This window comes from Heterodontus francisci, chromosome 5, assembly GCF_036365525.1.
Source record: "Heterodontus francisci isolate sHetFra1 chromosome 5, sHetFra1.hap1, whole genome shotgun sequence".
Classification (NCBI taxonomy): Eukaryota; Metazoa; Chordata; class Chondrichthyes; order Heterodontiformes; family Heterodontidae; genus Heterodontus; species Heterodontus francisci.
The window spans coordinates 186,579,594-186,603,146 of record NC_090375.1 but is presented as its reverse complement, the minus strand read 5'-3'; the positions used below and the strand labels follow the sequence as shown (position 1 = coordinate 186,603,146).

Below are 23,553 nucleotides of genomic sequence, written 5' to 3'. Positions count from 1 at the left end.
AAAGGGACTTTGTGCAATTTAAGACACAGGTAGCAGAATTTTGGATGACTACAAATTTACAGAGAGTAGAATGTGGGAGACCAGCCAGGAGTGCATTGGAATAGTCAAGTCTAGAAGTAACAAAGGCATGAATGAGGGTTTCAGAAGATGAGCTGAGGCAGGGGCGAAGTCTGGCAATGTTATGGAGGTGGAAATAGGCGGTCTTAGTGATGGCAAGAATATGAGGTCGGAAGCTCATCTTGGGGTCAAATGTGACATCAAGGTTGCAAACAGACTGTCTTAATCTCAAACTGTTACCAGGGAGAGGAATGGAGTCGATAGCTAAGGAACGGAGTTTGGAGCGGGCACCGAAAACAATGGCTTCAGTCATCCCTACATTTAATTGGAGGAAATTTCTGCTCATCCAGTACTAGATGTTAGATAAGCAGTCTGACAATTTAGCAACAGCGGAGGAGTCCAGAGCAGTGGTGTGAGACAAAGCAGAGTGTCATCAGCATATGTGTAAAAACTAACAGAATGCTTTCAGATGATGTTGCCGAGGGGCAGCATGTTGATGAGAAATAGGAGGGGACCAAGGATAGATCCTTGGGGGACACCAGAGGTAACAGCCACCCAGTCATCTGCTGGTTTTAAAAAAAAAAGTCAACTGAAGTAAATAAGAACTTCTATATACTGAAGAGCTCATCCATCTTCTAAATAATTCACTATTTTGCAGTTCAAACCCCCACTGAGTTTTGTGGCTTAAAGCAAAAATAAGAACAAAGAACAAAGAAAATTACAGCACAGGAACAGGCCCTTCAGCCCTCCAAGCCTGCGCCGATCCAGATCCTCTATCTAAACATGTCGCCTATTTTCTAAGGGTCTGTATCTCTTTGCTTCCTGCCCATTCATGTATCTGTCTAGATACATCTTAAAAGACGCTATCGTGCCCGCGCCTACCACCTCCGCTGGCAACGTGTTCCAGGCACCCACCACCCTCTGCGTAAAGAACTTTTCACGCATATCCCCCCTAAACGTTTCCCCTGTCACTTTGAACTCGTGACCCCTAGTAATTGAATCCCCCACTCTGGGAAAAAGCTTCTTGCTATCCACCCTGTCTATACCTCTCATGATTTTGTACACCTCAATCAGGTCCCCCCTCAACCTCCGTCTTTCTAATGAAAATAATCCTAATCTACTCAACCTCTCCTCATAGCTAGCGTCCTCCATATCAGGCAACATCCTGGTGAACCTCGTCTGCACCCTCTCCAAAGCATCTACATCCTTTTGTGGCGACCAGAACTGCACGCAGTATTCCAAATGTGGCCGAACCAAAGTCCTATACAACTGTAACATGACCTGCCAACTCTTGTACTCAATACCCCGTCCGAAGAAGGAAAGCATGCCGTATGCCTTCTTGACCACTCTATTGACCTGCGTTGCCACCTTCAGGGAACAATGGACCTGAACACCCAAATCTCTCTGTACATCAATTTTCCCCAGGACTTTTCCATTTACTGTATAGTTCACTCTTGAATTGGATCTTCCAAAATGCATCACCTCGCATTTGCCCTGATTGAACTCCATCTGCCATTTCTCTGCCCAACTCTCCAATCTATCTATATTCTGCTGTAGTCTCTGACAGTCCCCTTCACTATCTGCTACTCCACCAATCTTAGTGTCGTCTGCAAACTTGCTAATCAGACCACCAATACTTTCCTCCAAATCATTTATGTATATCACAAACAACAGTGGTCCCAGCACGGATCCCTGTGGAACACCACTGGTCACACGTCTCCATTTTGAGAAACTCCCTTCCACTGCTACTCTGTCTCCTGTTGCCCAGCCAGTTCTTTATCCATCTAGCTAGTACACCCTGGACCTCATGCGACTTCACTTTCTCCATCAGCCTACCATGGGGAACTTTATCAAACGCCTTACTGAAGTCCATGTATATGACATCTACAGCCCTTCCTTCATCAATCAACTTTGTCACTTCCTCAAAGAATTCTATTAAGTTGGTAAGACATGACCTTCCCTGCACAAAACCATGTTGCCTATCACTGATAAGCCCATTTTCTTCCAAATGGGAATAGATCCTATCCCTCAGTATCTTCTCCAGCAGCTTCCCTACCACTGACGTCAGGCTCACCGGTCTATAATTACCTGGATTATCCCTGCTACCCTTCTTGAACAAGGGGACAACATTAGCAATTCTCCAGTCCTCCGGGACCTCACCCGTGTTTAAGGATGCTGCAAAGATATCTGTTAAGGCCCCAGCTATTTCCTCTCTCGCTTCCCTCAGTAACCTGGGATAGATCCCATCCGGACCTGGGGACTTGTCCACCTTAATGCCTTTTAGAATACCCAACACTTCCTCCCTCCTTATGCCGACTTGACCTAGAGTAATCAAACATCTGTCCCTAACCTCAACATCCGTCATGTCCCTCTCCTCGGTGAACACCGATGCAAAGTACTCGTTTAGAATCTCACCCATTTTCTCTGACTCCACGCATAACTTTCCTCCTTTGTCCTTGAGTGGGCCAATCCTTTCTCTAGTTACCCTCTTGCTCCTCATATATGAATAAAAGGCTTTGGGATTTTCCTTAACCCTGTTTGCTAAAGATATTTCATGACCCCTTTTAGCCCTCTTAATTCCTCGTTTCAGATTGGTCCTACATTCCCGATATTCTTTCAAAGTTTCGTCTTTCTTCAGCCTCCTAGACCTTATGTATGCTTCCTTTTTCCTTTTCGCTAGTCTTACAATTTCACCTGTCATCCATGGTTCCCTAATCTTGCCATTTCGATCCCTCATTTTCACAGGAACATGTCTCTCCTGCACGCTAATCAACCTCTCTTTAAAAGCCTCCCACATATCAAATGTGGATTTACCTTCAAACAGCTGCTCCCAATCTACATTCCCCAGCTCCTGCCGAATTTTGGTATAGTTGGCCTTCCCCCACTTTAGCACTCTTCCTTTAGGACCACTCTCGTCTTTGTCCATGAGTATTCTAAAACTTACGGAATTGTGATCACTATTCCCAAACTAGTCCCCTACTGAAACTTCAACCACCTGATGTCTCAAGATTGAGTCTTATATATCCAAGAAACTCCCAGATTTGATCCTGGTCTGTGTTGAGTTAGCTAACGTAAGCCACAGTTAAGACTGTCCCCAATATTCTCTAGCTGGTGATGGAGACCATAAGCAAGACTTCAGGCTCCTTATTACTATTTAGAATTGTTTATCTGTAAATGTTAGGCAGGACAGAACAGTGTGTGATACCCCTGGTCAAATAGGCCATTGAACGTTGAGATGCTGACAAGAATGGCAATTTGGGTAAGATAATATCTTTCAATTGTTCAGCTAACATGTCATTAGGTTCTATACTGTTACTTTACAGGCTTCTTTTAAAGCTAGAGGTGGAAAAAGATACAGCTGCTCATAGCTCTCTGAAGGCTATTAAAATTTATTGTGTATGTTTGATATGTATGCTTAGACATTTCTGGGATTCTGTAGTAATCCAATATGTTCAAATGTGCAAGCCCAATTAAGATGGTGTGACTACAGGTTTGTTTACAAGATGAAGCAAATGGCATCAAAAGTGCTGAAAAGAACTGACGGTTAGATTAATAGATCCAAAAGGATCTTCCAACTGTACTGAAGTGCGTACCTTTTCTTTACTTATGCAAGGTTTACCCCAGTGCTGGCTACCACAGGACAAACCAATGTTGCAGTGGGACTTCAAGCAGTCATTAGGTCCCTTATTTGCATATGCACAGGAGCCAACGCCTGCTCAGGCAGGGGTAATGGATGCTTCTTGTTTGCCCTTACCCAATAAGGCAAACTGCCTGCCATTTTGGGACCTGAGGCAGCCAGGCACATACTGCTTGAAAAATGGATGCTACACAGACCAATTTAACCCTCATAGCTTTTACTCAATAACTGTAACTTTAAAAAATTCAGAATCCAGCTAATGGTTTTTGTTAAACCACTTTACAGTTTTGCTAAAACAGGGAAGGGTGGCAATTGCACTTCCAGTGAGATTCATTTGCCAATCTGCCAACCATTTTGTTCTGTCTGCAACATTACATGGCAAATCTCCAGTGGCTGGTAATAACTAACTTTTCAGAAAATATTTTTTATTAAAAAGCTATTAGAGTGAAGAGCATATAGGAACATAGGAAGATAGGAACATAGGAAGATAGGAACAGGAGTAGGCCATTCAACCTCTCGAGACTGTCCCGCCATTCAATGAGATCATGGCTGATCCGCAGCCTAACTCCATATACCTGCCTTTGGCCCATATCCCTTAATATCTTTGCTTAACAAAAATCTATCTATCTCAGATTTAAAATTAACAACTGTTCTAACTTCAACTGCTGTTTGTGGGAGAAGATTTCCAAACCTCTAGCACCCTTTGCGTGAAGAAGTGCTTCCTAACATCTCTCCTGAACGGTCTGGCCCGAATTTTTAAGACTATGCCCCCTAGTTTTAGAATCTCCAACCAGTGGAAATATGTATGTATGTGCTATCTAATTCAGTTTGCTCCAATTTTTTCCCCATACTCTGCAGTAAGTGAAAGGATATTACTCATGCTCTGGTATGGTTTGGGCGCAAGCGGGGCTAATATACAGAACTGAAAAAGGCCCACAGCTGAACAGTTTTACATTATCTATGTACATTTTGTAAGCATTGGCACTTTAAAGGTATTTTGTTTCTCAGCATAATTTTAAATTAAAACTTAAAATAGAACTAAAATGGTTAATTATTGTCTGAAGCAAAATTTCAAATTGCTTTTGATAAATTAGCCCAAATCATGATTTTCTTTCACGGGATGTGAGTGTCACTGGTAAGGCCAGCATTTGTTCCACATCCCTATTGCCCTCGAGAAGGTGGTGGTGATGATGAATCAGGTCCTTATTGTATATCTACAATGAAAGTGTATTTGTTATGTCCACAGCATCTGCTTGGATAAAAATGATGCAGCTATTTTGATTTATAGCAATTACTACCAAATGCTGACTCCTACAGGACCAAGACCATATTACATTCTTTTACAAAATGTATCATACCATAGCCAAAACAAAATATTCAGTTATTTAACACAGAAGCTTTTTTGACTCCCTTTCACTGATTTAATTTTTCATTAATTTAACTGAGAGATGTGTATTTCTGCTAAATAAACTTTTGTGCCAAACACAAAACCCACATGTTTGAAAGACAAGTCAACTTTATAGCTCAATATTAATTCTTCCTATGTTACTGCTGCCATGACAATTTTTCTTACACAGTTCTGCTGTTTGCCATGATTTAAGGAAAATAATCTTGCACTATTTGATGGCATAGATCAAAGGGTGAAGACATGAAACTCAGCACACCTATGAAAAGTGCCATTTAAGTCAAATACATTTGTGCTCTGCATGTCATCGTCTTCAAGTTTCAATGTTTTGTAAACCCTACAGCAGGAGCCTTGTTTAAGAAAGGATTATTTAAATCCTCATTTAATCACACTCCATAAACTTGAAAACAAAATCTAGGCTGACACACCAGTGCAGTACTGAGAGAGAGGGCTGCACTGTCGGAGGTGCAGTCCTTCGGATGAGACATGAAATTGAGGCTCTGTCTGCCTTCTCAGGTGGACGTAAAAAGCTCATGACACTATTTCAAAGAAGAACGGGGGATGTTCTCCCCGATGTCCTAGCTAATATGTATCCTCCAAATCAACATCATTGAAAAAAAAAGCTGATCATTATCAGTGTTGTTTGTGGGAGCTTACTGTGTGCTAACTGGCTGTCATATTTCTTACATTCCAACAGTACTTAACTGGCAGTAAAGCACTTTGGTACATCCTGAGATCATGAAAGGTGCTATATAAATGCAAGTCTTTCTTTTGAACAGATAGGAGAAACCTTGTTTTTTCCTACTGACAAAATACTTCTCTTCCCTCCCCAGGTCCGAATGCTGGACCCGGAAGCCCGACCCGACCGCGACACATGCCGTCGGATCCCGTCGGGGTCAGATCAGGGAGCAGGCCTTTACCCATGTACTGATGTAAAGGCATGCCACCCGACCCGACCCCGACGGCATGGGTCGGGTCGGACATTCAGGTCCAGCATTCGGGCTCGCGTCAAGTTTCCTTTGCATACCTCTAATGTGATGCATGCTTCCCTAGCCCATGCACTATATCCCAGTTGAAAGGATAAGGAGGCCCTATCTTTTGTAACTAATCCCTATCAAGAGCATGAGAACAGTCCCTACCGAAGCAACCTGCTTTTTCTGCTTGTGGAGAAACAGCAGAGACCAGATATCAGCCTACACCATCATATTGGATGCGATGGTGTCTGAGCTGCTGGAAAGTTAGAAATTCCAGGCAAGAAAGGCAATTGGTCAAGGGTGAATGATGATGTAACATCTGACCGATATCCTGAAGGGGTGTCCAATTTGCATTGGCAAGGCAAAAACAAATAAACTTTCAACAATCTTTCCACAGGAAATTAAATGGGTTGAGTATACACAATCAAAATCTGCTCCACTAACATAAGTAGCATATTTGATCAATTCCACACAATTCAAAAACAGACAAGTTTTTTTTTGAGGGACCTACTGTTTGCCATTAGACCACAAGGTGGAAGTCTTGTCCTGGGAAACATTCCACATCAAGAATAAAACCAATTTTTAAAGACATTGAAAGTGACAGCTTATAATTAGTTCCGAACACTACACAAAGAAATGTATGTTAAGTCAGTTCATGGATCCATAGTTGCTAGGCCTCTCATTTCTAAATTTTAGCAGTAAACAGGGGTTTAAAACAAAAAAAGTTACTTTACAGATACCACCAGAACAGAACACTGAAGTTAAAGACTAATTAGAATAGAAAAATATAAAATAAGCTTCCAACTTAACAACAGTAAATTTATCCTGGAATGTGAAAAACAAACAAAGCATTCTCCATGCCCCCTGCACACAAACTGTAAAAGAATTAGGCCTAATACCTGGAATACTGTGGGATAACTATTTCATACCTTTTTATTTAAAGCACAGATCTTCAAATTGGGGTCCTCAGATTCTACTGGAGCCTTGAGAGAATCTCGGGGTTCCCAAGGTAGAGTTCTGTTTGTGTTGGCTTACTAGCATGTTGTTTCTGTTGCTGTACACTAATGAAAAACATTGTGTAAAGATAGCACTGTTTTCCTTTGGGAAGTCGAGAAGGCCTATGAAATTGTGTCAATATTTGCAAGGTTTGAATTTGTCCACTTTTAAAAGCTAGTTACATCAGTGAAACCTGGTTTGATGTTAAAGGCTCAATATTAAGCCATTAAAAACATAATTCATTACTGTAGTGCTCCTGATTGAGACCATTTATTGAATATAGCCAGGATTTATAGACTTTGTGCATGGTTTCAACGAACAGTCTTTCATACTGTACTGCACAACTCTGTATTCAACCTGCAACTTGAGTAAGTTATTAATGTAAAATTTCCATTGGTTCATGTCATCAGAACTAGATTACTGGAATGAAATGGGCTTTCCCATTGCAACATTCCAAAAACATGATCTATTTCAAACCCAAAGAAAAACTCCTCAAATGTAAAACTTATTCAAGTATTATAGAGTGCCACCCTCTCATGCAGAAGGGTCAATGAAGCCTGCTACCCACTGTAACCTTGGTCTGTGAAAACCCTTGGAAGAGGTAACAGGTTGGGTCATCACAAAAGAACGAGTCTTGCTACTGGCTTAATGCCAATTTGTCACATTCTCAATAGTAAATGAGCTCCTAATGTGACAAGTGGAGTGTCAAACATACATTTTAGTTGAAGAACATACTTAAAAAGTCCTAAGATATAACATGAAAAGCTCCGTGAATTATTGAAATAACAAGGCTAAACTTTTGGATGTGGGGGTGGTAACAGCATCAGCCAAGACAAACAAATGTGAGCAAGATTTTGAAAATATCTTATTCAAATATTAGCCTTTGCAGAACAATCTGTAACACCAAGAATATACCAGCATAGTGTACACTAGCTTGCATCTCTTGACTTATTGAGTTTGGTTAACTCTTTAAAAATTTCCTAAAGTCTTTCATAAAGGATAAGATATTGGAAATTTATATACTCTTTAAAGTTAAGTAAGTTTAAGGTTTTCTTTAAAAAAAACTACAGATTATGCTGCGAGATATCAATATTTAACATGCACATGCAACTACTTTGCTGGCTCAATCAATACTTTTCAAACTGGTTAACAACTATATCAAAATAACACTAATTTCATGCTACCATATTAAACATTCGCACAGTAATTTCTAGACTCAAATCATTTTATAAGTTATTCTACACCAATTTGCAGACTGTTACGGGAAATCATCTTATTAGAAAGGACAGTAACTTTCATTTGCATAATGAGGTCCCAGTCTTGCCATGCTACTGTGGGTTAGCACTGGCAGAGGCCATATGCTGCCCATAGAGAAGGAACAAAAGTCTTTCAAGCCCTTAAATAGAAAACTCTGCCACTTGTTTACAGGAGAGAGCTTGCTGAACAATGTTACAAGTTGCCATTTTTTGTAGCTAGAGCTGCAAATGTTTAGTTAAAGTTCTCAAAATAAATAATCAAGCAACATTTCATGACAGTCACATCATTAGGTTTGCATACCCTATCACACAACCTTGGCATAAAATGTGTTCTAATTCAATACTGATACTCGATGTGATGCAGTTAAATTTTGCATTATATCTCCAACACTCATCGTTTTGGCTGAGACTGCATAGGTATTAAAAGTTAGAATTTTTTTTAAAACAAAGGTCTCTATGAATTAATATCTTGGAATGCGCAAACCTTTCACACAGAAAACAGGAAATGAATTAAATTGTGTATGTACGTGTTGAATATTTCCTTATCAGCATACTGAGGCCTTGAAATGTTGAGAATGATCTAACCACTCCCCATTTTATATCCACACATGCGAACATTCCCCTCTAATGAAAAAGGGCTGCGCACACCAAGTTTTTACAACACAAAAACATTCATGCATTCACAACAAAAAAGTGGGGGGAAAAAAATGGAGGCTCAGAGAAAGGCTATGGGATAAATCTTGGGATATGCACATGCTACATGGGTGTATACATACCCAGAAAGAACTTCCTAGGAGTTTTGATTTCTTCATCTTTACTGTCTGTTAACACAGACCAATAGCCAGAAAGAAGAAAAGACAAGCAAGTTGATTTTGACTCAGCCCAGTATTTTTCAGCAACTAATGCATACTGACATTTTTGCTGGGACAGGAGGGATGTTAGTAAAGAATTCTAGCAAGTTAATATTTTAACCCATTTTTTTTATGTACACACCCAAGACCAGGATTAATTATTTCCCTCCTTAAAATCTGGAAAAGCCTTTAATAGTCCAATCCTTCAGTATATAGTTCCTAAATGATCTCTATTTGAAAATTGAGAATAAAACAGTTTAAAACAAGCCAAGTAGTCAAGATAAAACAAATACATTTTGTTGGGAAAATTACAATTGTCTTTTTAAAAATAAATACTTTAACATGGGCATAAGATAGCACTGAACCCAGAACATTAAAAGCAAAGTGTCGATCTGTGACAGCAGCAGCCTGAATTTAGACCATTGCCAAGTTCAGCAAGTTCAGATGTGTTCTATTTTAAATCTTATTTCCTAGCTATGAATAAGAATATGCCATGTTTTCTCACCTCATAGAAAATGTCAAATGAGTATCACTTGTCCAATTCACCAGGTATGTGACATCCAGTCTTTCATGACCAGTGGATGATGCAGAGTGTACTTTGAGACTCCAAAGCCTCTCCCACTCCTTTTGCAATTCATATATTAATTTCACTAGGGTGCCCCAACAGTTCAGTGACCATGATGTGAGACTGAGCTATACAGACCAAGATGGCCTGCAGTGAGCTCGCTGATCTCAGGCAGCTGAGCTCCAGGATGCCACAAATGGCCTTAGGACCTTGAGCTGGGGAGGTGGAAAGAGAAGAATTCAGAAGGAGCTCTTGATCCCGATTACCATTCAGCCATCCCTGTTTGAAAGGGCACACACTTGCATCCGGTAAGAAGATCAGACTTGGTTGGGATATTCCCAATGGTGGGAAAGTATAAACATGATCATCTAGGTGCAAATCATACCCTTGGGTGAAGCACCAGAAGACTCCTATTATACAGGGAAGTATACTGCAGTTCAAGTCAATGAGTCATCAGAAGACAGAATATTGGGGATAAAATGTCATTATTTAATTTAGATCTCTTTAACCTCCCTTACTGGTTTTGCACCATTCCCTTTAATAGGCAAACACTTGTGTGGGGATCAATGTCATCCAATGAACATGCCACATTCTAAAACAAAACTAATTTAATACAAGTCTCATTTCACAGGCCAATTTTATTTGACTGTTTACTCTGAACTGAGATTGAAGTAAATAACTGCATTGTTCAACACTCAGCACCTTCACCCAACAACCAACCCAACTACTTCTTTAAATCTGTGCCTTCTTATAAGTTAAAAGACTGAATTTTCCAGATGTTTATCTGCAATGATTAGAATTCAATTCGAGGAACTAAACTTGATGCTGTAGAACTGTACATTTACAGTCTCTAGCATTCTGAAAAAAATGTGCCAGAGTCTTGAAACAAAGCAAGCCCTGGAAAACAATTAATATTTGGTTAAGCACAGTACAATGGACACTGGTTTAAAGGGCAGCATGGTTTATCTTTTACCCAGATTGCTGTTACAGGTCAATTTTACTGCCACCTACCACTTACCGTCGCTCACCTCAGATAGGGCAAGGCGAGGATTAGGGTGCTGGCGAGACACCAAGGCAAGTGATGACTTATAATAATGCGCATTACAGGATGTATATTTTGTACAATGCTCTCTGAACCAGATGGGTTTTTACAACAATCGATGATAGTTTCATGGCACCATTACTAAGACTAGCTTTCAATTCCAAATTTTTATGAAATTAATTGAATTTAAATTCCACCAGTTGCCATGGCTACTAGTTCAGTGACATTACCACTACGCCACCACGTCATGAGGGGAGGAATAACTTCAAAGAGCAGTGGGAAGTGCCAAGAGACAAACTTCAACAATACGCCTCTTATTTTCATGCCCTGTTCTTGACATTCAGTAAAGATAGTTCCTCTAAATTAAAGGTCTGTGCCCTTGCAGTAAGTTTGTTCATTTTTTTGTATTAACATATAGGCGTATATTTCACGAGAGATTGTTGCAGCCCCTTTTTTTTTTTGGAGCATTCCTTTCAAAAGTATTTCCTCCCCCTACCCTCTGCAATTATGAATACGAAAGTAGCAAAGTGCGACTGAATCATTATAGAATTAGCAGCTCAGGAAAATAATTCCAAAGTTACATTTTCTAAAACAATAAGATTTTATAAACAGAATTCCTTTTGGTCATAATGTTTCTTTAGACCTGTGGGTATTAAAAATTGTTTACTTGATTGTTTACACAGTTGAAATACAAAATCTTTTTTGCACTAAAACAATCTGCTGGCATCTTGCCCACCTTAAGTGCATTGCCACTAACCTGAAAAGGCACGGCGTCGTGTTGTAAGTTCACTGGCCACACGAACAGCAGTACATAACTTCAACATCACTAACATGGTAATGATCATAATTATACTTTGTAACAAGAGGGGTGGCTCAAAGTACCTTCCAAACCTTAAAAAAAGAGGTTATTATTAGATTCACACTTCAAGCTGTACAAGTTCTTTTAAACAGTCTTAATAACTTTATTAGAAAAAATTATTATTCATCAATAAACTAGAAATGCATATGTATATAGAATTATACAGAATCTACACACAGAAACAGGTCATTTGGCCTAACTGGTCTATTTATTCCTCCCACTCTAATTACTTCTTCCCACACCCCTCTACTCCCTTCTCCCTCATGAATGCATCAAGCATTTTTCGTCAGTATTTACAGTGGAGAAAGAAAATGTCGTCGAGGAGAATACTGAGATACAGACTACTAGGCTAGATGGGATTGAGGTTCACAAGGAGGAGGTGTTAGCAATTTTGGAAAGTGTGAAAATAGATAAGTCCCCTGGGCCAGATGGGATTTATCCTAGGATTCTCTGGGAAGCCAGGGAGGAGATTGCAGAGCCTTTGTCCTTGATTTTTATGTCGTCATTGTCGACAGGAATAGTGCCGGAAGACTGGAGGATAGCAAATGTTGTCCCCTTGTTCAAGAAGGAGAGTAGAGACAGCCCTGGTAATTATAGACCTGTGAGCCTTACTTTGGTTGTGGGTAAAATGTTGGAAAAGGTTATAAGAGATAGGATTTATAATCATCTTGAAAAGAATAAGTTCATTAGAGATAGTCAGCACGGTTTTGTGAAGGGTAGGTCGTGCCTCACAAACCTTATTGAGTTTTTTGACAAGGTGACCAAACAGGTGGATGAGGGTAAAGCCGTGGATGTGGTCTATATGGATTTCAGTAAGGCGTTTGATAAAGTTCCCCACGGTAGGCTATTGCAGAAAATACAGAAGTATGGGATTGAAGGTGAATTAGTGCTTTGGATCAGAAATTGGCTAGCTGAAAGAAGACAGAGGGTGGTGGTTGATGGTAAATGTTCATCCTGGAGTTTAGTTATTAGTGGTGTACCGCAAGGATCTGTTTTGGGGCCACTGCTGTTTGTCATTTTTATAAATGACCTGGATGAGGGTGTAGAAGGGTGGGTTAGTAAATTTGCGGATGACACGAAGGTCGGTGGAGTTGTGGATAGTGCCGAAGGATGTTGTAGGTTACAGAGGGACATAGATAGGCTGCAGAGCTGGGCTGAGAGATGGCAAATGGAGTTTAATGCGGAAAAGTGTGAGGTGATTCACTTTGGAAGGAGTAACAGGATTGCAGAATACTGGGCTAATGGAAAGATTCTTGGTAGTGTAGATGAGCAGAGAGATCTTGGTGTCCAGGTACATAAATCCCTGAAAGTTGCCACCCAGGTTAATAGAGCTGTTAAGAAGGCATATGGTGTGTTAGCTTTTATTAGTAGGGGGATCGAGTTTAGGAGCCACGAGGTCATGCTGCAGCTGTACAGAACTCTGGTGCGGCCGCACCTGGAGTATTGCGTGCAGTTCTGGTCACCGCATTATAGGAAGGATGTGGAAGCTTTGGAAAAGGTGCAGAGGAGATTTACTAGGATGTTGCCTGGTATGGAGGGAAGGTCTTACGAGGAAAGGCTGAGGGACTTGAGGTTGTTTTCGTTAGAGAGAAGGAGGAGAAGAGGTGACTTAATAGAGACATATAAGATAATCAGAGGGTTGGACAGGGTGGATAGTGATAGCCTTTTTCCTCGGATGGTGATGGCAAACACGAGGGGACATCGCTTTAAGTTGAGGGGTGACAGATATAGGACAGATGTCAGAGGTAGTTTCTTTACACAGAGAGTAGTAGGGGCATGGAACGCCCTGCCTGCAACAGTAGTAGACTCGCCAACTTTAAGGGCATTTAAGTGGTCATTGGATAGACATATGGATGAAAATGGAATAGTGTAGGTCAGATGGTCGGCGCAACATCGAGGGCTGACGGGCCTGTACTGCGCTGTAATGTTCTATGTTCTAAGCCTTCCCTTAAATGCAGCAATGCAACTTGCTTCAACCACTTCAGCAAGTCCCACATACATCACTGTGTAACAAAAACCTCCTAAATTCTTTGTTTGGTCTGTTCGGGGTGAACTTACATTTAATGGAAACATTTTCTCCACATCACACCAATGAACCCCTTTATCATGTCCCCATTACGTCTTCTCCTTTCCAGAGAAAAGAGGCCCCAGCCTCCTCAGTATTTGCTGATAGTCACATGAAGAGACTAGAGAAGCTGGGGTCATTCTCCTTGGAGCAGACAAAGTTAAAGGGAGATTTGATAGATGTTCAAAATCGTGAAGGGTTTTGATGAAGTAAAGGAGAAACTGTTTCCAATGGCAGAAGGGTCACTAACTAGAGAACACAGATTTTAAGTAATTAGCAAAAGAACAAACTTGAGAGAAAACATTTACGCAGTGAGGTGTTATGATATGGAATGCACTGCTTGATTCAAAAATAACTTTCAAACGTGAATTGGATAAGTACTCGAAAAGGAAAAATTTGCAGGCTATGAGGAAAGAGCAGAGGAATGGGACCAGCTGGATACCCTTTTCAAAGAGGCGGCGCAGGTGTGATAGGTCAAGTGGCCTCCTTCTGCACTGTACGATTCTATGATTCTAACAATTGTAGCAACATCCTTATAAACCTTTTCTAAACTTTCTCCACTGCTTCAATATTCTTTTTGTAGGACAGAGACTAAAATTACACTCTGTATTCCATATAACCATAGTTCTATGTAAATTTAACATTACTCCCTGCTTTTTTATTCAATTTATCTCAAAATTAACCCCAGTATTTTGTTCTTATTATGCCCTCACCGACTTGTGCTTTTACTATTAATTACTTTTACACAAAGTTATAAAGGAAGACCTAAATTTAAGTTGCACAAGACAAAAGCATGCAATTAAAAAAAGGCCTGTTAATTAGATACAAGGCATTTTATGTCCTGGTCCTACTCCCAATTCTTGAGCAGTGGGCTAGGATACACAACCTCCCTGAATACCTACTCAATAGGTCACTCCATTGCCACGGAGAGTCTGGCCCCATCTTCCCACAAAAATATTTGCAGCATTTTAAGTTCATTTAAGAATATATTTAAATATCCTAAAAGGTTACACCGCAGGTTTAAAGAATAAGGGACAGGCAAGTGCATGTCTTAAGAAATTCATTTTTTAACCACAGCATAATGAGAACATATGGTATCATAACAGCAATACAACAGAAACAGGTCATTTAGCCTAAACGGGTCATACCAGTGCTTTTGCTCCACACGAGCCTCATCCCACCCTTCATCATCTAACTCTAACAACATATCCCCCATTCTACTTTCCCTTGTGTTTATCTAGCTTCCGTTAAATGCATCTATGCTATTCGACTCATCTACTCCTTGTGCTAGAGAGTTCCACATTCTAACCACTCTCCCAGGTAAATAAGTTTCTGCAGAATTCCCTATTGGATTTATTAGTGACTATCTTATATTTATGACCCCATGTCCTGGTCTCGCCTACAATTAGAAACATCTTCTCTACTTCTACCCTATCAAACTCTTTTGTAAACTTAAAGACTTCTATCATGCTTTGTTCATAAAAAGCAGTTATTTTCTAATAACTCTGGATAAAATATTGTGTGAAGTGATAGTTGCAGCAGTCAGGAAGATCCTCGGTTCATTCTTGATCTGGTTCATTTCAGGCAGGACATCAGTGAAAGTGCTTCAATAGGCTGCATCAATGCAGGCTATTGGCATCTCAAGTGAGCAATATAATAAACTTTTTACAGACAGGCAAAGTTTGATTTTTTTGCTGGCTATTTTTATATTATGATTTATGAAGCTGGCACGTAGTAATTAAATATGGCTAGGGAATCACATGTAGTCCAAGAGACAACTATGTGTATTAGGACCCCTTCATGTCTATTTACATAGTTATACTATATCAGTAGCAACTCAAATCAAAATAAACCTGACCTGGACATTCTGCCTGTACATTCCCATTCCTACATTAGCTGATTGATCTGTAAAGGAGCAACATTAAGTTCCATTCTGTTCACCCTGGCATCTTGATGTGTCCGATATCAGCAGAGCTACTCTTGATGTGGCGCTACAATCACTGCAGCGCAGTTATTCTAACTGGCCCAGAATTTTCTGGCAAATAATGGTAAGTTAAAGGCACAAACGCCTTACTAATGTAGAAAAAAAACAGCAATTTGTGACGAGAAAGAGATGAGAAATTGCTGGACGATTTGTGCCACTCGCCTCACAAAATGCCAATTTTCTGACAACTTCCCTGCGACCATCAAGAAATTGTTGCATGTATGTTGTACAAACAAATTAAACCTGCCTCAGAAAGTTACGACTGGTATTTAATGGCATAAGGATCCTGTTAATAGGGTCTTCCACTAGTTAGCAATTAAATAATTGTTCTCCACATGCTACATAAAGCACACTTGCACACTGATTAAATTAAGCATTCCTGAAAAAGAGACTTTTTGTCTTGCACTCATCAGGACAGACGCAAGAATGCCAAATTTCAAAGATGAACTTGTCCTTTTTTTTTTGAATTAAGCAAAAGCGTGAGGGACAAAAGTTCCCCGGTGCATTCTCCATGGCAGCGCCTCAACCAGAGTCAACTTTCCAACCAATCAGCACCCTTTTCTCATGCAATATAAATTGCTGCTCCCTTTGAAATTTGGTATTCTTGCATCTGTCCTGACAAGTGCAAGACAAAAAGTTTTGATAGCATGTCTCTTTTCAGCAATACTCAAGTTCTGATTAAAATGATTTATTGTGGATTCTGGCTGGAAGTAAAGTCGATACTAAATTCATTTCAGCATGTAAGAGTTTAGATTTACCACCCTCCCACCCCCAAAGTATGTGGATCCACTAATTGGCAAGTGACCAACAACTGACATACTGATTCCACAAGTAACATATGCTTTGAATTGTTATAAAAGCTGCCTTTGGTTCCTGAAAGTCATGAACTACAAAACAATGTGAACTGTGAGCAGGAAGCTGTCTGAATCATATGATTGCGTGCAATGTTCTATGAAGGCATGTGTGCGGTGATATTTGTTTAAATACGCAGATGTTGAAGCTGTCACTTCAGAGCTTTTCTAACCATTCAAATCCTTAAATTTTATTGGCTGAGGAGATAAGACTATTGGTTTCATCACTCACACCATTGCCCTCTCCACACCGTTATCAATTAGCACTACCAGCAATTTGCAGCTCCAAATTAATTGCAGCTGTTGGGCAAGGAAAGAAAAATCCAACTTACAGCGAGATGCGCTGCTCCAGCAAATTGTAGGCCATTATTTTCCAACCAATTGTGATGTAAATTCACCACTGGAGGATTCACAACAGTCTACCTTATGGTGGTCATCACCAATATCTCCATTGTAGCAAATTGTGCACTGTTTTTATCTTGCTCAACTTACATTCAGATGAAAAGACATCTTCCTTGATAAATTAGGTTGTCAGTGGGAATAAACTGACCACCCAGTGACTCCAAGTTGGGACAATGCACACATGGGATTACACTCAGTTCTGATGCCCCATGCACAAAAAAACTTCTGACACTCACCGTCCATGCCCAAATATAACGTGGCAACTTCAAATACAGGAGTGTACCCTCATTCATGGAACTATATTCTGGCAAAGTCACCAAGACTGCATTTACTAAGGTTTGCCAGATCCACAAAGTGACTATGAATCAGGACCTGCCATAATCACATGACTTGCACAATGCATCATTTAAAATAGATCTTTTCACTTCCCAAGATTGGCCATTGTTAAAAATATTAAAAACACAACTACTTCTCAATTCATAGAATTCTTGGGTTAAACAACAGTAATGCAATGCTGTGCTGAAATTTTTGATACTGAAATACTGCTACGTCGTCAAATTAACTGCACAGTTCCAAGTACTTTGTAAAACAATTCATCCGGTTTAATGAAAGCTCGCAAGGAAGTTTAGTAAATGTTCTGGTGTAAAGTGGAAGTGGACTTACCAAAATAATATTCTCAATATATTGGCCACAAGCAACACTAAACAAACGTAGATGGAGAACCCCTCTGCATTCTGTGTACGTTTAATATCCCTATATTGAGGAATGTAGGGCACCACTCCACCAAACACCATTGCCCCCGCTGCTATCCAAGAAGCCAGCTTGCTGACAGGCAGGGCGAACTGCTTAAGGAAGCTCAGACTCTCTTCCATTTTCATCTAAAAATAAATCCAGGCAAGACTGCCAAGAGAATTATTTGGCCTCTTCAGTCGCCAAAGCTACAATTTTCAACCGTCTGGCGCATTGCGTTCGTCGCTGTGGAAAAGGTCCTGGAACCTGCTTGAAATAGTTTTGTAATTGTAAGGTTGAGATGTGAGCCGTGGAGTATCCGACACGTCCTTAAAAGCTCTGCTGATGTCACTAAAACATCCGGATTTCCTCAATGCCACGCCGACAACTGAAATGAAAAAAAAAGACCGCGCGGAATTAATTGTTACATATGCACAGCAGTAAAACTGCTCCGTTTTCCCACAGCGAGGGAAAGGACAAGTTAAAAGAAACCGTTTCCCTTTTTTTTTATCGATTGCAAGTGATCCACGTGATGCCTCCACAAAAAGGTACACCGAGCTGCAAGGTGAGGCGTTTCACTGAAGTTTGTGATTCAAACCTTCAGTTGTATTTCGACATCTGAGCCAGAGAAATGACTTTGACAAGAAGTTAACTTCTCATTCCTTCCCCCGGCAAAGTCTTTGACGGCCAGTGTTAGCCATAAAAATATACAGACTGCATGATAAGGAAACCATAAAGTGCTGATACTATAGAGTAATTTTCTCTCTTCCTGCTGTGCAATGCCCTCTTTATCTCTCACTGATACACGATGAAAATATTGTAACTTTCGAGCAAATACTGATCCAGTAAGATGGGGAGCACTAGTGAACTGGAAATTCTAATATGCAAACGGTTCGTGAGCTTTCAATGAGTCATTTTTTCCCACACACTAGTGAGGTGGAGACTTTAAATTATTCAAGTCTTAAATGAATTTCCATCTTCAGCAAATCCAATATCAGAATTTGAAGCATGATCGCCACCCCTTGTTTAGGATTTGGCAACTATGTCATCCCCACCACTCAAAAGGTAATGTTTCTGAGCCACAGAAACCAGGGAAGCAGCAGATTCGATCCTCAGTCTTTCCCGGGTGAACCAGTCTTAACTGGGGCAGCAGTAGGGGCAATACCACCTCCTTGAGATCGCAAATGGAAAATGGTGCTGGGTTTCAGAATGCAACTGAACAACTCAGTGAAAGTGTGCGTGAACCTCTGGTGAGGGTAGGATTAGGCTCGGCAACAATGTCCTTTACAGCTGGATAATCCACTCGCGCTCATTGGAACGGTACTCCAGAGGAAATTAATACAGGGAGAGGGAGATATGTTGCAGAAAAATATAGCAACCCTAGAAACAAATTTATTTATAGGACTATAGGTTTACTTATTTCCACCACAATGTTTTGGTTGTGTAGTTTTATATTAAAAATGTCACCACAATGCTTTTTGCGCTTATTTTCTCATGTGTCCAATCCACTTAAGGCAAATAATGAGTTTGCAAAGTCACCTGCTCTGGCTCCGGCATGTCGAACAGATCAATCGTACCAGTTTAATCCGGAGAGCTAGATTTCTATTTAATGACTAATTCTCCTTACCATCAAAGCCATGGCTGTTTGAAGTGTCTAACATATCTATAATCCCTACCCTTATTTTCATACCTAAAATTGATGAAGATTGCCAGACAAAGTGCTGTACCAATGCTGGCCAGGAGAGAACCACATATAAAAAGCAAGGTGCCAAGGCATCAAATGAGTGAGTGCTCTTAATCCATTTTTATACTGGCACTCGTTTAATTTGGTTTTTTGAAGTTGGGTATCAATGAGGCAAGTATGCAAGTTTGTGATATCAAATCCAGCTCTTATACCAGTGGCAGAATTGTAGACCCACTTTTTATATCTAATCCAAAAGCCGTGATTAGCTGTACAGCATTTGTACTTAATCAATAAAAAACAAAGAAAATAGGAGCAGGAGTAGGCCATTTGGCCCTTCAAGCCTGCTCCGCCATTCACTATGATCATGGCTGATCATCCAACTCAGTAACCTGTTCCGGCTTTCTCCCCATACCCTTTGAGCCCTTTAGACCCAAGAACTATATCTAACTCCTTCTTGAAAATATACAATGTTTTGGCCTCAACTGCTTTCTATGGTAGCGAATTCCACAGGTTCACCACTCTCTGGGTGAAGAAATTTCTCCTCATCTCAGTCCTGAAAGGTTTACCCCGTATCCTTAAACTATGACCCTCGGTTCTGGACTCCCCCATCATCAGGAACATCCTTCCTGCATCTACCCCCTGTCAAGTCCTGTTAAAATTTTATAGGTTTCTATGAGATCCCCCCCTCACTCTTCTAAACTCCAGCGAATATAATCCTAACCAACTCAATCTCTCCTCATACATCAGTCCCACCATCCCAGGAATCAGTGTGGTAAACCTTCGCTGCACTCCATCTATAGCAAGAACATGCTTCCTCAGATAAGGAGACCAAAACTGCACACAATATTCCAGGTGTGGCCTCACCAAGGCCCTGTATAATTGCAGCAAGACATCCCTGCTACTGTACTCGAATCCTCTCACTATGAAGGCCAACATACCATTTGCCTTTTTTACCGCCTGTTGCACCTGCATGCTTACCTTCAGTGACTGGTGTACGTGAACACCCAGGTCTCGCTGCATATTCCCCTCTCTCAGTTTATAGTCGTTCAGATAATATTCTGCCTTCCTGTTTTTGCTACCAAAGTGGATAACCTCACATTTATCCACATTATACTGCATCTGCCATGCATTAGCCCACTCACTCAACTTGTCCAAATCACCCTGAAGCCTCTCTGCATCCTCCTCACAACTCACCCTCCCACCCAGTTTTGTGTCATCTGCAAATTTGGAGATATTACATTTAGTTCCCTCATCTAAATCATTAATGTATATTGTGAATAGCTGGGGTCCTAGCACTGATCCCTGCAGTACCCCACTAGTCATTGCCTGCCATTTGGAAAAAAACCCATTTATCCCTACTCTTTGTTTCCTGTCCGCCAACCAATTTTCTATCCATCGCAATACACTACCCCCAATCCTATGCGTTTTAACATGCTAATCTCTTATGTGGGACTTTGTCGAAAGCCTTCTGAAAAGTCCAAATAAAACACATCCACTGGCTCCCCCTCATCAACTCTACTAGTTACATCCTCAAAGAATTCTAGTAGATTTGTCAAGCATGACTGTATATATTGTCAATCCTTAGGGTTTAATCATGATCAGCTGCCTTCATGGGATCAATGACACTTGCATCTCAAATGTTACACCTTTAGCAGAGGGTTTCATGTTCTTTTTGTGTATTTTGCTTTGTGCACCACTACACTTTGCCACTGAATGCCCTACGTCACTCCCATCGACCATATTTTACAAATACTATCAGATGTTCTATACACAGCAAACAGAAGAACCTTATACAATGCACAATGTACTTCAGTTCAGCCAAAACTCTGCTGTCTGTATCCTAACTCACATCAAGTCCCGTTTCCCCATCACCTCTGTGGTCGCTGACCTACACTGGCTCCCAATCCATCAATGCCACCAATTTAAAATTCTCATCCTTGTGTTTAAATCTCTCCAAGTTAGCCACTCCCTATCGCTAACATTCTCCAGCCCTGTAACTCTTCAAGATCTCTGCGCTCCTCCAATTCTGGCCTCCCGCTTTTCAATGCTCCACTAGCGGCAGCCGTACCTTCAGCTGCCTAAGCCAAATGTTCTGGAATTCCCTCCCTAAACCTCTCTGACTCTCTACCACTCTCTCCTCCTTTAAGACACTCCCTAAAAACTACCTCTTTGACCAAGCTTTTAGTCACCTGCCCTAATATTTCATGTGGCTCAGTGTCAAATTTAGTTTGATAACACTGTCCTGTGAAGTGCCTTGGGATGTTCCACTATATTAAAAGCACTATATAAATGCAAGTTGTTGTTGCCAGTGGGATTATATTTTTCCCTTGTTTGTAATGACAGTTTAGTTTTTAAAAATTAGTTTTACAGAGAGGAATATATTCATACAGCTCAAACCATAACAATATAAACAAAAATAATAAATATAATTTTGCTGTCATAGAACTATGAAAACTCACTATCAAATTTTGTTTGATAAATCGCCCTTGTGAAATGCATCAGTTGTTTTACTAAGTTAAAGGTGCTATATAATTACAAGTTTTTGTACTCTTCTGCTGCTAAAATGCAGCTCTGGTAACTTAGTCTATCATTTCAAGGCCACGAGTGTGCTCTCTGAAACAGATTTGTAAGCCAGTTTGCGATCAGACAAGCAGATATTATTTTTAAGTGATTCCTGAAATCAATAAGATGATACCTTCTATTGGCAAAAAAAGTTTGCCTCTTTCCCCTCCCTCTCCACCTCTTTTCTGAGCTCTCTTTTTCTTCCCTCTTCTGCACCCCCACCCCCCAACAGGATCCACCTTTTCCTTCCCAACACTCAGGGCTGAATTTTCAATGGCCCGTGGGACTGTATGCAGGGGGCCCGAGAACAGGATGGAAATCCCATCAGGCCGACTCCACATGTTCCCACCTCCACGGGAGTATGGAGGAGTCAGATTGATGGCGGGAATAGTTACCCGCCCAGCCATGGTGGGTAACCAATTAAGCCCTTTAAGGGAGATGGCAGAGGGATGACAGAGGAGTGGCCAGGATCAGGGGTCTAGGGGGAACAGAGAAGAAAGACTTGCATTTATATGGCACTTTTCACGACCACTGGAAGTCTCAAAGCACTTTACAGCAAATAAAGTACTTTTTGAAGTTGCGTTGTAGGAGACATGGCAGCCAATTTGCAAACAGGAAACTCCCACTAACAGCAATGCAACAATGACTAGATAATCTGTTTTTTGGAATGCTGATTGAGGGATAAATATTGACCAGGACACCAGGGATAACTCCCCTGCTCTTCTTTGCAATGGTATCATTAGATTAATTACGGGCACTCTCCCAACACCAAGCAGATTTTCGATCCGGCGCACAGAATGTCTGTCATGTCAGTAGGCCGTCCATGAAACAGCAGCAACCTCCCAGTAGCAAAGCTATACGGAGGCCTCCGCTCCAAAAATCCGCTGCAACCACTGAAGTGCCTGTTACTTTGGGGGTACTGTCCCCTGATGTCCGTAGGCCATAACCCTTACGGCCTTCTTACCAGATTTGTGGTCGGTACCCAGTAATGGAGACATCCTCGTGTCTCCCTACGTACTTCAGCAGCTCCCATTTCTAAAAGTGGGGCTGCCAATGTATCAGTGCTGGACATTCTCCTACTAGCACTCTACACTTGGGAGCCCACCCACCCTCCCTCCTTAATTCCACGGGGGGGGGGGGTAGGCAGGGGAGGGGGTCCTGCAGGTGACCACTTAATTAGCCTCAGCCTCCTCCTCCTTCAAAATCACCCTCTGGGTCCTGCCGCCAGCATTTGTACATTCCTAACCCACATTTCATCCCGATGGCCGGATCGACACCCCAGAATGAAAATTCAGCCCCCAGACACCTCTGTACCCCTTCCAGGATCCCTCCTCCTACATCCCCCTTGCACCCCTGCCAGGACTCTCCTCTCTAGCATGTCAGCAATGGTTCAGTTGGTAGGGGTCTTGCCTCTGAATCATCAGGTTCAAGTCCTACTCCATGGCTTGAGCATAAAAATCAAGGCTGACATTCCAGTGCTGCACTGTCTGAGGTGCCATCTTTCAGATGAGTCTTTAAACCGAGGCCCCATTTGCTTGATCAGGTGGATGTCAGAAAAATCCGACTGCACTATTTCGAAGAAGAGCAGGGGAGTTATCCTCGGTCTCCACGCCAATACTTAACGCTCAATCAAC

General features: G+C 41.1%; 1 protein-coding gene across 4 annotated transcripts in view; it reads right to left on the bottom strand.

Moving 5' to 3' along the window:
* Nucleotides 1-23,553, bottom strand: part of LOC137370182 (solute carrier family 66 member 2) — a 46,351-nt gene that overhangs the window by 22,185 nt on the left and 613 nt on the right. Inside the window, exons 2-4 of one of the 4 annotated variants that reach the window (XM_068032464.1) lie at nucleotides 17,608-18,061; nucleotides 11,541-11,674; nucleotides 9,102-9,146 (exon numbers count right to left, since the gene is read on the bottom strand). In XM_068032464.1, coding sequence (XP_067888565.1) covers nucleotides 9,102-9,146; nucleotides 11,541-11,674; nucleotides 17,608-17,822 — 394 coding nt within the window. In that variant the 5' untranslated portion in view covers nucleotides 17,823-18,061. Of the gene's footprint in view, nucleotides 1-9,101; nucleotides 9,147-11,540; nucleotides 11,675-17,607; nucleotides 18,062-20,335; nucleotides 20,351-21,816; nucleotides 21,961-23,553 lie in introns of those variants that run through there. The other 3 variants (XM_068032462.1, XM_068032463.1, XM_068032461.1) reach the window with 3 other exon arrangements.